The sequence below is a fragment of the Bombyx mandarina genome, chromosome 25, assembly GCF_030267445.1.
Source record: "Bombyx mandarina strain Sakado chromosome 25, ASM3026744v2".
Classification (NCBI taxonomy): Eukaryota; Metazoa; Arthropoda; class Insecta; order Lepidoptera; family Bombycidae; genus Bombyx; species Bombyx mandarina.
The window spans coordinates 5,465,279-5,476,319 of record NC_143231.1 but is presented as its reverse complement, the minus strand read 5'-3'; the positions used below and the strand labels follow the sequence as shown (position 1 = coordinate 5,476,319).

General features: G+C 36.2%; 1 protein-coding gene across 2 annotated transcripts; it reads right to left on the bottom strand.

The window, feature by feature from the left end:
- Positions 1-35: 35 nt before the first annotated feature.
- On the bottom strand, positions 36-8,783 carry Psn (presenilin). Of its 2 annotated transcripts, none has more exons than XM_028178125.2 (9): positions 8,487-8,783; positions 8,033-8,247; positions 7,055-7,264; positions 5,642-5,862; positions 5,286-5,384; positions 4,037-4,120; positions 2,915-3,109; positions 1,763-1,875; positions 36-1,226 (listed from the first exon to the last, which is right to left on the bottom strand). In XM_028178125.2, exons 1-9 carry the CDS (start codon positions 8,631-8,633, stop codon positions 1,071-1,073), a joined length of 1,440 nt encoding a protein of 479 aa, XP_028033926.2. In that variant the 5' UTR covers positions 8,634-8,783; the 3' UTR covers positions 36-1,070. The 2 variants fall into 2 exon arrangements, with proteins under 2 accessions (XP_028033926.2, XP_028033927.2); XM_028178126.2 differs by having other exon boundaries at positions 4,070-4,120.
- Positions 8,784-11,041: the final 2,258 nt, after the last annotated feature.

Here is an 11,041-nt window from a genome sequence, read left to right as displayed (position 1 = left end):
CACATTTTTTAATAAAAAATGAAAAAAACTACATGTATGGTGTTTCAATTTTATTTAAAGTAAAAGTTAAACTTATGTATTAAATTTTATTACAATTGCAGAACGTTACTTACAAACAGATAATTATAATAATATTAAACTAACATAAATTAATTAAAATTACCATAAGTCAATTTGCGTGGAATGTTCATTTAACTTTGAAAATGTTTTTTGTTTGTATTGTTGTGAATGGTATGAAAACCAAAATGAAACCGAATATTTTAGTTACGATTCGAATTTGAGTTATCTTTGTAATACATAGTGTTTTTATTTTGTCTGCAGTATTTTCAGTGTTCTTTTAGACGTGGGTATTTCATTATAAGCGTGGCACAAAAGGCGCTACTCAAGTCGTTTCCTTACTAATGAGGAACGTTGCGTTCGATGGAAACGCCGCAGCTAATTACACTTGCTACGATCAGGCATGGGAATTTTGAGCAAAAAGCGAGGCATTAGTCTGCCAAAATAAGTACTTTTCACTTCTATGTCGTCGGTTGGGTGGAGTCAATAAAGCCTGAATAGGGAATCAAAGTAATACTTTATCTGTCTTAAATAAGACGGCCGACATAAAGACAAGTATATCGTAAACAATTTTGTTATTTGAAGGTAATTGAGCGATATAACAAAAAAAGACGAACAGTGAGCTGGCCGCGCTCATCTCCACAGATGTCCACGGACTACGGTAATTACCTACCACTAGACCGGCCCTTGACTCTGGTAGCAATAAAAAATACAATTCGGTATGGTTACGCAAAGTTAGTTTACGGGGGCACTCTATTTCCAAATCCGTTAGTTCCGGATTAACGAATTTACGCATATTATTTCAAAATAAATAATTTTTCGCATCGTTTCAATGAAATATCAGTTTTTTTTTGCAACAATAAATTCCTTTATACACATATCGAAACACATTTTTAATTAATACGAAAATAATTAAAATAAAATACTGCAAATTAATTTTAACATAAAAATGTGATCTGCTTTTACAGAATGTTTGTCGACTTCTATCTACCTTACGCACACACGAGTATTTGCTAAATGAACACCTGTTCCGCCGCCAAAGCGTCCGCAAATGGCTTCACGACCGATCGCGTTGCGAAATAGAATATAAGTCCGAATGTTATCGATATAGGGAGCGCCGGAAGAGCCTTCTTTAATATGGCGAGCAGCAGGAGTGTTAGACATAAACCCTGGAAAAATATTTATAAATATAATAGTGGCAATTTAAATCAATCAGAACTAATTCATTTTTTTATATGTTAATGTCTATCTAAAATCAGGAGCCTTGTGTCACACAAGGCTGCAAACACCATAATAATATGCTCATTGAAAAATTATTACATTTGAGTGCAGAATTCTTTTTTTTCTTCGTTTATTTTATACGATGCTCTACACGCAAATGTAATTAAAGCCTTATGCCACAAATTATTTATATTTATCGTTAATTATGTCTAGAATCAACTTAAGATTTACGATATGTATGATCATGAAGAATCAATATGTATAACTTAAGATATGTCAATAATTATAAAAAATGTTTAGTCAACTGATTTGAATCAAACATTGAATATTAGAACGAGCTTATCTCAGATGAATAAAAACGGAATGGCACGAGTAGTTTGGTCATGCATCCTGCAGAAACATAATATGTTTACTATTAGTATTACATGAAATAGATTATACATACATATTACATGAAATAGATTAGTAGGTGTTTTGTACTTACTATAAGTATAGCTACAAAACAGGCTAATGTTGTATTCCAATCGCCGTATGAACTTGCTTTTCCTACGAGGACACTATAGAATATGAAATCACCTAGACCAAGTTTTACGCCCTCTGCAAACAAAAATATATAAAAATACGTCGACTTGTCTGTTAAAAAGTCGATATTTAAAACAAACAATAATTTATTTTCAATTCCATAATAGTCAACCGAAAGACGTCTATTGCTGCACATTGGCCTAATAAATGTCATTTGACGTTAAAAATGTATAGAGATTTAATGCAATTAATTGAAATGAAATATAGAAACATCAGAATTAGCTGCACGGTAAGTGGATCAGGATTATATAACATTTTTATGAGTACATTATGATTACCACCAGTGGTGTTTTAGTGGAATGAGAGTTCTGAGTGCCCATTTCTTTGCTTTGGTGGTAGATGGTCGTCCGACCCGATTTACCACGTGGCGGGAAAACAAATAATCCATAAAGTAGTCCCGCAATAAAAAATAAATCCTGTGCTCCATGAATTTATGAATAAAATTAATTTATAGCTACAAGATAAAGTGATTCTCGGAAACCTACTATTGCAAAACTATACTTAATATTATCGAGAGCTTCGTCAAGGCGAATATGAAATAACTTCTCAAGGCTATCAGCATAGGTAGGAAAAATAAAAATAAAGTTTTTTTATATTTATTGCTTAGATGGATGGACGAGCTCACAGCCCACCTGGTGTTAAGTTGTTACTGGAGCCCATAGAAGTCTACAACGTAAATGCGCCACCCACCTCGAGATATAAGTTCTAAGGTCTCAGTATAGTTACAACGGCTACCCCATCCTTCGAACCGAAACGCACCATTGCTTCACGGCCGAAATAGGCGGGGTGGTGGCACCTACCCGCGCGGACTCCCAAGAGGTCTTTCTTACCACCAGTGATTACGCAAATTATAATTTTTGCGGGTTTGATTTTTATTACACGATGTTATTCCTTCACCGTGGAAGTCAATCGTGGACATTTGTTGAGTACGTATTTCATTAGAAAAATGGTACCCGCTTGCGGGATTCGAACACCGGTGCATCGCTACATACGAATGCACCGGACGTGTTATCCTTTAGGCCACGACGACTTCAAAATGTAAGTAAATACTGACTCTCCTCGTCGAGGTCGGGCGCGTGTGGCGGCGCGTGCGGCGGGTCTAGGCGCGTGACGTAGCGCGGCGGCGCCGAGTCGACCCGCAGCCGGCGCGGCGCCGCACCCTCGTCGCGCCGCTCCCTCCACGCCGCGTCGAACCCAGGCTCTCCGCCTCCCGCCTCCGTGCCGTCGCGACCTTCGCCCTCGACAGTTCCTATATCAAAACAAATCAAAGAAAAATTATTCAACATAAATCAGCGGAGGAGCTAGAACAGACTGCTCAAGACCGATGTAAATGGAAAAATTTTATTTGAGCCCTACACCAAAGCAGAGGGTAATAGGAAAGAATGATGATGATGATGAAATCAGCGGTCGGGGAACCAGGGTAAATTACCCCAAATTGGGTAAAATGAAATTTTGGGGGGGGTAAAAATGAAACTTTTGTGAGTTAAAAAGTATATATTGAAGTGAAACTTCTTTAGAATCGTTGTGATTTCAAACTCGGTGAAACGAAAAAATAATGTATCTTTTTCAAAATTATCATGGGGGCTATAATATGAAAGATGCTAAAAAGAAGCGATTTCGTTTTTTTTTGTTCTTCGCCATGGGGTAATTAATATCTACTTACACAAAAATATTTTGGGGTAATAATTAAAAAAGTTCCCCGACCGCTGACATAAATGAAAGTACATAATTGTTGAACGTCAAAAGAACTACCGCCAATTCACAAAAACTAGCCTCCGTCCTGAGAAAATACGTCGATCAGTTTGTCAACAAATTAGATGTGTATAAGCCGCGCCAATAGAGAAACAAATCTAAAATGGCGTCAGCGATCATGCGCTCTCACTCTAAACTATTGCTGTCTTTAGTCGCACACGGCGCGTGCTGCATGCAAAAAAATATTCAGTTCTGACTTTGTTCTCAGACGCGCTCTGTTTTCTCTCAAATTCTGTTGCTATTTGTTGCATTTGTTCGTTATTTCGTGGTTATTTTGTTATTTATTTTACACCTTCTCCTTTGCCGGGGCACAAAAGTAAAGTAAAGTACATTCTACATAGATACAGCATCACAAGCGATCAGGCAAAATGTGAAATGAGGGTGAGGGGGTGAGGGTGTGAGAGGAGTGAGGGGAGTGACGGACCGTGCGGTTGCAGCGGGCGCAGCTCGCGCTCACCTGCGGCGCCGGGCGCGGGGCTCGCTGCCGCCATGCAGTACATCACTGTCGCTGGAATTAAATCATTTGCATTACAATATAATTCAACGACTGAGCTCGCTTTTATTAAAAAACAAGCGGCCCGCTCCGGCTCTGCTCGGGTCTTTAACAAAAATTCAACGACGCTTAACGTTGTTTTATTTTTTAAAATAAAAGAACACTTATTGCGGCATAACTATAATAGTTAGACATATGCTGTCGCGACACTTCTTGTAAATAATAATGTGTTCTACAAAGTCGTAGTGCATCATTTTATTCTATCATGAATAGTTTTAGCGGGGCACGCGATGTAAAGAATATTTAAGGTAATTTTTTTACACCTTGGGTTTCATTATTGGAGTTTTAGTAGGGATCCCTAATTTTTTCAAAAAAGATTATAGCCTATGTCACTCGGGAATAGTGTAGCTTCGAAACAGTGAAAGAATTTTTCAAATCGGTTCAGTAGTTTCGGAGCCTATTCAATACAAACAAACAAACAAATCTTTCCTCTTTATAATATTAGTATAGACTAGTTTTTGCCCGCGACTTCGTCCGCGTGGAATAGTTACTTTGGCATAACGCTAAATTTTACTCGCGGCTTCATTTACGTAGAAAGTGAAAATATTTTTGAATAATATAATGTTTAGGAACTATTTAAGGTACCAAGTGATGTTATATAGCCTATAGCCTGCCTCCTGTAGTTCCTGAGTTTACCGCGTTCAAACAAACAAACTCTTCAGTTTTATAATATTAGTATAGATATTTGAAATACGAAATGCACTACATATTTGTTGTTTTTTTTTTAATTGCTTAGATGATGGGTGGATGAGCTCACAGCCCACCTGGTGTTCAGTGGTTACTGGAGCCAATAGACATCTGCAGCGTAAATGCGCCACCCATCTTGAGATATAAGTTCTAAGGTCTCAAGTATAGTCACTACAATTTCTACTTATATTTTTCTCGCTTTTATTAAAAAATATTTGAAATACGAAATGCACTATTTATTGGTTATTACAATTTCTACTTTTTGGTGACCATTAATCAGTTTAGGTTCAATATTTTTATCAACACATATTTTTTATTGTTGTCTTTTGTGGTTAAAAACATTTTGAGATGAAAGTTATCAATATTGGTGGGCGCATCACATTATACCAGGTGAGTATGTGTAATCACACTAAAAGAATTTTTTAAAACTTACATGAATAAATGAGAGCTGGAAATATAGGCTCATTGCGTTCCTGTGCTGTTTCAACCAATATTCTCAAAGGTCCCTTCGGTGTTAATACAGCCACCAAATCTATAACAACATTAATTTGTGCTTAATTAATGAACAAACTAACAACTATGACAAGAATATTTATTTTTAAATATACTTAGGTAACCTTATATACCCAAAAAATCACAAAAGGGAATACAGAGTAATGTTTTTAATACTTATAGAGTTAATCTTATGTTTTCGACTTCTACTTTTTTCAATATAAATGCTAATCAAGTTACTATTCAAAATTGGCTTTAATGTTCACATTTTCTAGTTAAAAATTTTATTATACTCACCCCAAATAGATATCACTGCAAGAACGGCCCATGTTGTCCATTCCGGCAAATACTTGATGAACACAAGTGCCATAAGGGCTGCAATGAAGATCAAGTAAGCTTGTTGTAGCCTCAGCGGACCCTTCCAATGTATGACAATCATGCCCATGACTCCAAAATTCCACAACACAAAGCCTAGAGTTATATAATCCATTGGTATATTATAGGCAATGAGTGCTTCCCTGAAAAAAAAAATCATTTTTCATTCATACATGAAAACAATTTTTTCAATCAGCAATCAAATACGCAATCTTCCTTAAAGTTTTTCACACAAATTTGTTAGAGGCATTCAATTAAATATTGCTGACAAATATTAGTCAGTTAGATACTATAAAGTTGATAACTTCACATACTCTATCCTACACAGGTTATCGAAAAACATATTATTATATATATTTATCAACTTTTAAAGGTCAAAAATACTTATAAACAAAAATATAATAAGTACTCCATATATGTTCAAGAAAATAAAAGGGGATTAACAAGAAAATGAAATTCCAACCAATAATTGAATTCATAGAATATCTTATTTATCTCATGGCAACATGATACCAGCAGAGCAAAGGAGTGGAAAGGAGGACTGTGCGGTTCTTTTAATATTGTACATCTTATTTATATTGTTATGTTATGGTGATTTATTATGTATTTTGCAGGTTTCAAGTAACCCTCTATTGCACTATCCCAAAACAGTCAATATCATTGTTAAAAAAAAGTTGATTAGTTCTATTGTTTGTGTCTTGGACGTGTTCCCAGTAACCAGTAACCAGGCGATAATATTTCCAAGTTCCGTTTCAGTCATGATCCCAGAAGACTAATGTAATATTGCCGACAGTGAAAATTTGGCACTATTTTAATCTACTGAAAAATTTACTATAATTTTTAAATATATTTGTAGATATTTATGTTTCTTTGCATACAAAAAGAATCTTGGCAGTTTGTTTGAATTGGAATGATAAGAGGTGATGGTCACAGCTGTTATTTTACCATTTACATATTTTTTTTTTTATATTGTTTAGATGGGTGGACGAGCTCACAGCCCACCTGGTGTCAAGTGGTTACTGGAGCCCATAGACATCCACAACGTAAATGCGCCATCCACCTTGAGATATAAGTTCTAAGGTCTCAAGTACAGTTTCAACGGCTGCCCCACCCTTCAAACCGAAACGCATTACTGCTTCACGGCAGAAATAAGCAGGGTGGTGGTACCCACCCGTGCGGACTTACAAGAGGTCCTACCACCAGTAAACATTTATATATCTACGTTATATATCTTCATGTGTCTCAGATTTAAAATAAAATTCATCTGAGAGTGGTGCCCATTTTGCACACACTTGAGTATCAGGAACTAATTACATTAGATATTACAATACTTACTCAATATACAAGTAAGAGAACAGAAACAGCAAGATTAATGATGATAAAATCAACCATCCATGAATAGTCTTGTAGCATTTTTTCTTGTAAAGCACAATAAGTAACACCGTCATTAATGCAATCACACACAACAAGATCATTGAATTGGCCAATGCATTCCACACTTTTGTTGATGCATATGGACTCTCTTCATGAAACGGTGTATATGCCCTGAAATAATATTTTATATAAATATGAACAATATTAAATTAAGTTTTTTTAATTTTTCTATTACACTAGAAAAGTGAACAAATCCAGTCAAGAACTCATACCTAGCAGAGTAAAGGGTTAGAACAGCAGTAATCCAAACTGCAATAATATATAATTGTGAGTTAGGTCTCTTGTCTTAAGGTGCATGATGTCATAGCAGCAAAGGAAGAATTTTTTTATTATTCAATATTTACTTAAACAAAAAACTTTTGTCATATTTTCAAACATCACACTCACAGGACTTCTAATTATCCAATCGCAGATTCATTTAAATAATAAGCTCTGTCTCAACCTTGTCAGATTACTATACACTTTACTGTATGTACGTATGTCGGTAGGCAGCAGCTTGGCTCTGCCCCTGGCATTGCTGAAGTCCATGGGCGATGATAACCATTCACCATCAGGTGGGTCGTATGCCCACAAGGGCAATAAAAAAATGTGAATTTAATAGTTTAGAATTTATTACTACTGTTCCCAAATCTAAAACATAAATTAACTACTAGCCTTCTTGTTTTAGTTAACAGTTTTATGAAGCACTTAATATAACAAAAAGACAGGTTGAAGGAAACTTCCACTTGCTCTTGCAACTGTAAATTTTTATTCTACTATATTAGGATAATATCATCTTATGGTGTGCTGGTACTTCAACACTATTACCTAACTCTATAATCACAAAATGTACTAAAACATTTGGTTTTACCCATAACAGTATAAGATTAAAATACTTACAAATATACATCTTTAACGGAGTAAAAATTTATAGATGATATTGTTGCAACAACTACGAGCATGCACAATGTGACAGGCACAAACAGTTTGATGACATGGCGAGCCCCATACTTCAACTCCAGCTCCTCAATCTGTGGTTCCACTGGTGCTGCTGGAACTCGAGGTTGCTGGGCAATAGAAGCCCCTGATGGGCCACCTTCAATCTGTTCTACACTCTGTGAAAGTTTATTTTGGGAACTTTTTTTAAATGTAAAAAAAAAAACATTTTGCAACCAATCCTTAATTTAATGTGAACGTAATTTTTATAGAATTCGAAACAGTGTTTGTTTACATCGAGGTTTTTTGAATATTTTACTTGTATTGTATCCTATCCTATGCTAATCATGTTTTCTTCTGATTTTTCTATTTTTGTTTTGATTAAATAACAAAGCCTTAATTAACTGTTAATACTTACGCCATAGGAGCGCTGATTATCGGATTTAGTCTTTCGTTTCCTAGCTATCCTTTCAGCTAACTCCCTGTCAGGACGAGCTTCTGCGATGTGGCCGTCCATGAGTGCAGTGTGCTCGGTTGCGTCTAAGTCACTGCCTGACTCACTCATTCAATTATCTTTGGAATAATGCTCGCATTTTGTTAAAAGGCAAGGTTTAAATGTAGGCGTAGGCGTAGTATCTTAAAAAAACACAAAGATAAAACTCACGACAAAGTAGGTAAAACCATAAAAGTCAAACTGGTACCTGTCAGACTGAAATATTGTTGCTTATTTGCTTCGTCCACTAGAAAGGCAAAGAAATCAGTAAACCATACCGTCAACTATTTTAAATAAAAAGCTGTGACTGTGTTTATGTGGATCGAAAAGTTAAATGAAATAATATGAAATGTATTGGGGATTAAAGTATGAAATTGCTGATTTGTACTGAAAAATAGAAATTCGTGTCTTTTTTCATTTAACATATTTATTTAATCAAAATATCTACCGTTATTATCTATACATTGCTGCCATTTATTAGGAAGGTTATTTATGCCTTTGTGATACAACTCTGATGTACTAGATCTAAAAAAAAATGTGTGCAATTCACACGTGGTAGAAGTGAAACCTTCCAAAATTAAAATACAATTATCCTAAACGTCTTAAGTATATGTAAAATTTTGTCATTAGTAAATAATTGTAAGGTAGCGCCCTCTGTGAACTGATATTTTAATTTCACGTATAATCCTAAATTAAAATTCACTACAAGAGCTTTCATATTTCATACACATGTTAGTATTAAAAAAATCTCACAGATGGCGCTGTATTAAATAGTATGTATATTTCTGTCTCATTCTTTGCTGGCTTCATCCTACACATTTTTGTATTTGTGTCTCTTACCTGTCGTTTTTTCCGTTGCATCCGGTTTGAAATCACAACGATTCTAAAGAAGTTTTCACTTCAAAAACTGTGTGAAAGCACAGTAGAAGTACTGCCTCCTGGGTGGAAAACTTTTTATTACGTAGAAAATTGTTCAATTCGCGAAAAATATGGTAATCCGTTGGAGCAAGGTCTGGCGAATACGGAGCGCAACGAATGGTTTCTAATTGCAGTTCCTGAAGAGTTACAACGGATTCTCGTGCTGTATGAGGTCTCGCGTTATCATGGCGCAATCATGGTGAAGATCGATTCATGAATCGGCACTGTAGACATATGTCGTTATTGCTTGACCAGATCGGAGAAAGCTATAGTGAATAACACCATGCTGAGACCACCATGCAGTTACCATTACCTTTTTATTGGCTTAGCTTTAGGACACTGTTGAGGCGTTTGACCTGGGGTCAGCCATTGCATTTTTCGCTTACGGTTATCGTAAATAATCCACTTTTCATCACATATCACAATTCGATCCAATATTCCTTCATTTCTGTATCGACTTAACAAGGCAACACAAGTTTCAACACGCGTTTCTTTCTGCAGATTAATCAAATCATGAGGCACCTATTTTTCAGATTTTTTATTTTATTGATTTGACGCAAATGAGTCATTAATATTGGTAAGGCAACGTTATACCATGCCGCTAAGTCCTGGTTAGTTTGACTCGGATCGGCTTCCACCATCTCTTTCAATTCATTGTTATTCACATGCGTGGGCTGTCTCCCACGTGGTTCGTTCTTCAAATCAAAATTTCCATCACGAAAGCGTTTAAGCCAAAATCATACGGGGCGTTCATTAGCAGTCCCCGTCCGTGCACCGTCCTCGTCGAACCCGTCGCTTACGACGAAGAGCTCGACGAGCGAATTAACCCATAGACACAGCTCAGTGAGTTTCTCGCCGAATCTTCTGTGGGTCGCGTTTTCGATCCGGTGGTAGATTCTGCGAAGCACTGCTCTTGCTAGGGCCAGTGTTAGCAACATTCCAGTTTGAGCCCCGTGAGCTCACCTGAAGCTGAAATAGACTCTCAAGGCAATCAGCATAGGTAGGAAGAAAAAAAAAGCAGTCCCCTCTCCAAACGCAACATTGACATTGCGAGCTGTTTCAAAATTCGTATTCAAAAATCACTCGAATTTTCGAAGTATTCATGTTTCTTGTCTAAGCTGAATAAAAAAAACAACTACCCGGCGGAGAAGATCCGGCGAGAAACTCAGCGGGCTGATCTTTAGATGAGGTACGTAAATACTACTAAGAGGACACTGCCACCTAATGAGCATCTTGGTTGCCTTATTACGACACCGACCAAAAAAATGGGGTTGTGACCAGGGACGTCTTAACCTAGGCTGGGGCCCTTGGACACACAAGAATTTGAGGCCCTTTTGGAAAGTAAAAAAAGCGAAGTATAATAACATTTTTTTACTGAGTATGACCATTATAGGTATTATAGGTAATCAAATACAGTATGATTTAATAATATTAATTATATTAGAATGTTGCTGGTTTTTTGGTTACGATTACGATAAGGGTTTCTTTCGGGATTTCTGTTGAGCAAAATATTTATATCTTTAAAGTAAATTTTTTGAAGGATATCACTTTCTATGCCCATA

Coding starts and splice junctions, on each gene's coding strand:
- Psn (XM_028178125.2), bottom strand. CDS start 8,633: ATGAGTGAGTCAGGCAGTGACTTAGACGCAACCGAGCACACTGCACTC. Junction 4,121..5,285: donor TCCAGCTCTCATTTATTCAT/GTAAGTTTTAAA, acceptor ATTTAATTCCAG/CGACAGTGATGTACTGCATG. Junction 1,227..1,762: donor GTTTTGTAGCTATACTTATA/GTAAGTACAAAA, acceptor ATATTTTTCCAG/GGTTTATGTCTAACACTCCT.